Source organism: Limulus polyphemus, unplaced genomic scaffold (assembly GCF_000517525.1).
Source record: "Limulus polyphemus unplaced genomic scaffold, Limulus_polyphemus-2.1.2 Scaffold3591, whole genome shotgun sequence".
Taxonomy (NCBI): domain Eukaryota; kingdom Metazoa; phylum Arthropoda; class Merostomata; order Xiphosura; family Limulidae; genus Limulus; species Limulus polyphemus.
This window is the reverse complement of record NW_013669201.1, coordinates 11,080-16,484: the sequence shown is the minus strand read 5'-3', so window position 1 is coordinate 16,484 and position 5,405 is coordinate 11,080. Positions and strand designations below refer to the sequence as shown.

Sequence of the window (5,405 nt, the reverse complement as noted above, 5' to 3'; positions counted from 1 at the left end):
ATATGGATCTAAGCTTGCTTATTTTAGGTGTTATGTATTTTATATGGATCTAGGCTTGCTTGTTTTAGATGTTATGTATTTTATATGGATCTAGGCTTGCTTATTTTAGATGTTAATGGTAATTTATATGGATCTAGGCTTGCTTATTTTAGGTGTTAATGGTATATTATATGGATCTAAGCTTGCTTATTTTAGGTGTTATGTATTTTATATGGATCTAGGCTTGCTTGTTTTAGATGTTATGTATTTTATATGGATCTAGGCTTGCTTATTTTAGGTGTTAATGGTATATTATATGGATCTAAGCTTGCTTATTTTAGGTGTTATGTATTTTATATGGATCTAGGCTTGCTTGTTTTAGATGTTATGTATTTTATATGGATCTAGGCTTGCTTATTTTAGGTATTAATGGTATTTTATATGGTTCTAGGCTTGCTTATTTTAGGTGTTAATGGTATTTTATATGGATCTAGGCTTGCTTATTTTAGGTATTAATGGTATTTTATATGGTTCTAGGCTTGCTTATTTTAGGTGTTAAAGGTATTTTATATGGATCTAGGCTTGCTTATTTTAGGTGTTAATGATATTTTATATGGATCTAGGCTTGCTTATTTTAGGTGTTAATGGTATATTATATGGATCTAGGCTTACTGCATTACTCTCAATTTTCTAAGGTTGGCGCCATATTCTATGGGTTGAATTTCCTAACATCACTTTCTACATTCTAAAGATTCTACCATATCTTATAGGCTTTAGTTACTAACACAACTCGAGATTTTAAAGATAGCGTCATGTTCTAATAATTTTTGTTGTTAAGCACAAAGCTACACAATAGGGTGTCTGTGCTGTGCCCAGTATGGGTATCGAAACCCTGTTTTAGCATTATAAGTCTCCAGATTACTGGTGAACCACTGGGGGATTTCTAATAATGAGGTTTCGGTCGTCATTCTGGAATGTCTCTATATTAAAATTAACATTACACTTGGAAGCTAGCAATTAAGGATGGTTATAGTCAATAAGTAGTATATTAAACATACTCATGTATTCATTACTTTAAATAATCCATATTAAATAAAACGCTATTTAAATGCCTATATGGTGAAATGCGGTGAATGTTATTCTACTGCATTGCTTAGCTTGATTTTACAACTAGAAATCGTCACTTCCCTTGACGTCAGAAACTCCATATATAAAGTATTTTGTGCATAATGTTACCAAGTTCGTTTTCCAGGTATGGCCACTTGAAATAGGTGATGTAACCTGAATTTAGTTACCTTTTCTTTTACTTTTCCACTTTCACGACAGTTCTTCATAAATACATTTTCCGCAATGTTCGTCAACATTGACTGACGAGTGATGAGAAACTTTGCTCCAAGGTTAGTCCTGACCCAGACTGAAATCTCATTGCCATCTGTCGGAAATAGTCGAAATTAGCGTGTGGTTTTTCAAACCATACATAAAATAAACGGCACAGAAAGTAATGTATTGTTGATGAGAATGATTTAACAAATGTTATTCTCTGTTTTAGACGAAGAATGTCACGCATTAACGAATATGAACAGCTGTTACAAGATCGTTATTAGGGCTAGTATCTAGTGTTTAAAACAATATTACGGTGTCGTTTTCTTAGCTTCTTAAACGATAATTTAAATATGTTTTAAATGGAATATGAATCTAACACGGGCATTTGATATGTCACAAAAATATTACTCCAAAAAAAAAGTGTATTACATTCAGTTTTGTTTATTTAGTTGGAACATGTTGACTTCACTTCCGGAAACTATCTTCCTAAATATGTCGAAGCTACGTGATGTTAAGTTTGCCTACAATCTACTCCAGTTTTTACCACCTTTAACATGGAAACCATTAAGCGATATGGTAGTTCTCCATCTCGAAGGTAAGTTACTTGATGTTCAATGAAGGAAATCTGGAAAACATTTTCTTCACTAAGAAAGATGTAGTGATAAAAGAACTACTCTACAATATGCACTTGTGTATAAATATAATTTAAAACAATAGACGTACGTGTTTCAACGTGATCTACGTCATCCTCAGGAGTAACTTACAAGACTGTTTTATACTTCCCCCTTGTCGCATTACTTCATTGTTATTTGCATATTTCCTTGGTGTAATAAAAATATCTATAATATATCTCGCCATATATTAATGTATTAACTTGCTGGTCCTTCTATATATTAACGTATTGACTTGCTGGTCCTTCCATACATTAACGTATTAACTTGCTGGTCCTTCTATATATCAACGTATTAACTTGCTGGTCCTTCCATATATTAATGTATTAACTTGCTGCTCCTTCCATATATTAACGTATTAACTTGCTGGTCCTTCCATATATTAAGTTATTAACTTGCTGCTCCTTCCATATATTAACGTATTAACTTGCTGGTCCTTCCATATATCAACGTATTAACTTGTTGGTCCTTCCATATATTAACGTATTAACTTGCTGCTCCTTCCATATATTAACGTATTAACTTGCTGCTCCTTCCATATATTAACTCCATATATCACGCTACGACAGCCAAAAATTAACATTTTTCGTTCAAGTTGTTTTACTTACCATGGGGTTTATTTCTATAAAATCCTTTGTAGACCTCTTGAACAATATTTCTCAGTTTTGATGATTTTTTCCCCTACTTTTTATTGAATTTTTTTATTTGGGCGCCATCTTTAAGTAACTTTAGTTCTTAGCATGTTTTTTCTATACTAATTTTATAGTCGACCAATGAAATCACATCTTTCTCAGTAGGACCAATCGCTTAGATATAATATACATTATGAGACCTTTTGGCAGGAAGGGACGACAATAATGGTATTATTGTTTTTACAGAAAAATGCCATATATGGAGACTATAGACGAAGTTTCAGTATGCACAAGCAGTGGCCACTGGTCAACCAATGATGCTGGTATCCACTAGTGGGTAACCATACCTGTCAAACCAACGTTTCTTAAATCCACTGGTGGGTTTATTTGGTTGAAGTTAAGCACAAAGCTACACAGTGGGCTATCTGTGCTTTGCTCACCATGGGTTTCGAAATCCGGTTTCTAGCATTGTAAGTCCACAGACATACCGCTGTGCCACTGGGGGGCCCACCGGTGGATAACCATACCCGTCGAACTAACAGTGCTTAAATCCACTGCTTAGTAACCATACTTGTCTACCGATGTTTCTATCAACTGGTAGGTAACCATACTTGTAAAAAAACAACAGTGCTCGTACTCACTGGTGGGTAACCATACCTGTCAAACCAACAGTGCTCGTATGCACTGTTGAGGGTAACCATACTTGTCAAACCAATGATACTGATATCCACTAGTGAGTATCCATACCTACCAACTGTTCTAACTTTGTCAAAGTTAATCTTATATTTCATCTTTCTTTTCAAATTATGACTTTCAGCCATTTATTATATGTTGCAAGCATTGTTTCTTTAAAATTTTATCTAAGTTAAAGCCAAAAAGCATAAGCTCTTTAGTTTGTACTTCAACTCACGAGACAAGTTTTTATACCTCCAGGATGATGCAGCAACAAAACTTCCAGATACGTCACTAGGTGCTTAAAAAAAGATTAGGAGCTTGGGCCCATAGGCGTGGGAATTTTCGGTGTTTCAGTATGATATTAACCATGATTTTCTATTCTGATTTTTCAAAAACACCAACTGGAGATTCGGGCCATTATCAAATAGAATCGGGGCACGGGCCCCGTATTCCAGTGCCTAGTTATGCCTCTGGAAGCTTCTAATGAAGCGGGTGAAGAACACTTTAAAACATTTACTATTGATTGCTAAGGCTGTACACATATACAAATACACAAAACATGCATGTTAGACATACAAGGAAAACAAAATCTGCTCAAAATGGCCCATTTGTAATTCTTATTATTATTATTCTCTTGCCAGCCTACAACAAAAACAGCTTGGTATATTGCACCCAAAACTTTTGTAGAATACTAAACAAGGTACTGCGAAGGTCGTAAGGTATTAAAAAGTTGATTGTTTCTCTATATTTTACATAAGCTAAAAAGCATCATAATTCTAGTGTAAACAATGTTATCATTACCCCTTGGAGTTAACTTTCTTACAAACATCTCGTGTTCATTTAAAAAGTTTAAGTACAGGGTGAAACAGGATTACCAACCAATGATAGAAGAACATTAGCTTTGTACACAATACAATCGGTTTCTTTAGGGAGCCCACCCCTATATTATGCATGAAGTGAAAGAATGAAAAAAATAGAATCAATACACATAATATTAAATTTCATTACACATATTCACAAAATAATCATTAAATACAGTAGCACTTAATAGTAGGAATCGACAAGGAAAAAAATGGCAGCCACAAGAAACGGTTTCCCAAAAACCGTCTTATAAAAACCTTTCCCACCAAAAACCTACTGGGATACATAGACACAACAAAAACAACATTGTACCTTGATTTACAGTGGCAAAAGATCGGAAATCATTCTGCTAAAATATTTAAAATAACAACTAATTCAGCTAACTGACTGATGACGTTAGAGATCCTAGGTTAAAAACTACTAAGTCATTTGGTCCAGTATTCTCTCACAGTACTAGGTTTAATGGTGGTCTTCCGTTTTTACATTTCGATAAAAATTCATATATAAACGGGTATATTATAAATAGTAAACAAATCATGAACATGCTTAAATATCTTTTCAACCCAATGGATGGCGCTGCATATCGATGGATACAGTTTCTAAAGGTAAAGTATATAGTTTATACAGGTAGAACATAAAAGTAAACAAACAAGAGTGTTAAAAAATTATAAATTTCAAAATAAAGGAGGGATCTTGCTACAAAAAGTACTGAAACATAAATTAAAACCACAATCACAAAGTTATAAAATTTAATCCCAACTTTGGCAGCTTTATACACTAATCTGTAGGCCAGAGTAAGGATTAAATTTTATAAATTTGTGATTGTGGTTTTAGTTTTAATTCTTGTTTCAGTCCTTTTTATAGCAATATCCCTACTTTATTGTAAATTTCATAAGTTGTTAATATTTCTGTTATTTTGAAAGACATGAAGGTTTACTGAAAGTGATGCATTAGATGTACATGTTTTATTTAAAAAGTCTGCTTTTGTACTGGTAAAATTTTATACATGCTTAATGGGGCTGTGTTTTAGTCTAGGAATATATTTGTCCATCACTATACATTATAGGCCCAGCATGGCCAGGTGGATAAGGCGCTCGACTCGCAATCTGAGGGTCGCGAGTTCGAACCCCCGTCCTACCAAACCTGCTCGCCCTTTCAGCCGTGGGGGCATTATAATGTGACGGTCGATCCCACTATTCGTTGGTAAAAGAGTAGCCCAAGAGTTGGCGGTGGGTGGTGATGACTAGCTGCCTTCCCTCTAGTC

General features: G+C 34.3%; 1 protein-coding gene across 1 annotated transcript in view; it reads left to right on the top strand.

The window, feature by feature from the left end:
- LOC111088349 (slit homolog 2 protein-like) overlaps positions 1–5,405 on the top strand; it is a 10,642-nt gene that overhangs the window by 1,145 nt on the left and 4,092 nt on the right. Inside the window, exon 2 of the mRNA XM_022398226.1 lies at positions 1,752–1,897. Within this exon, the coding sequence (XP_022253934.1) occupies positions 1,752–1,897 (146 nt within the window). The remainder of the gene's footprint in view (positions 1–1,751; positions 1,898–5,405) is intronic.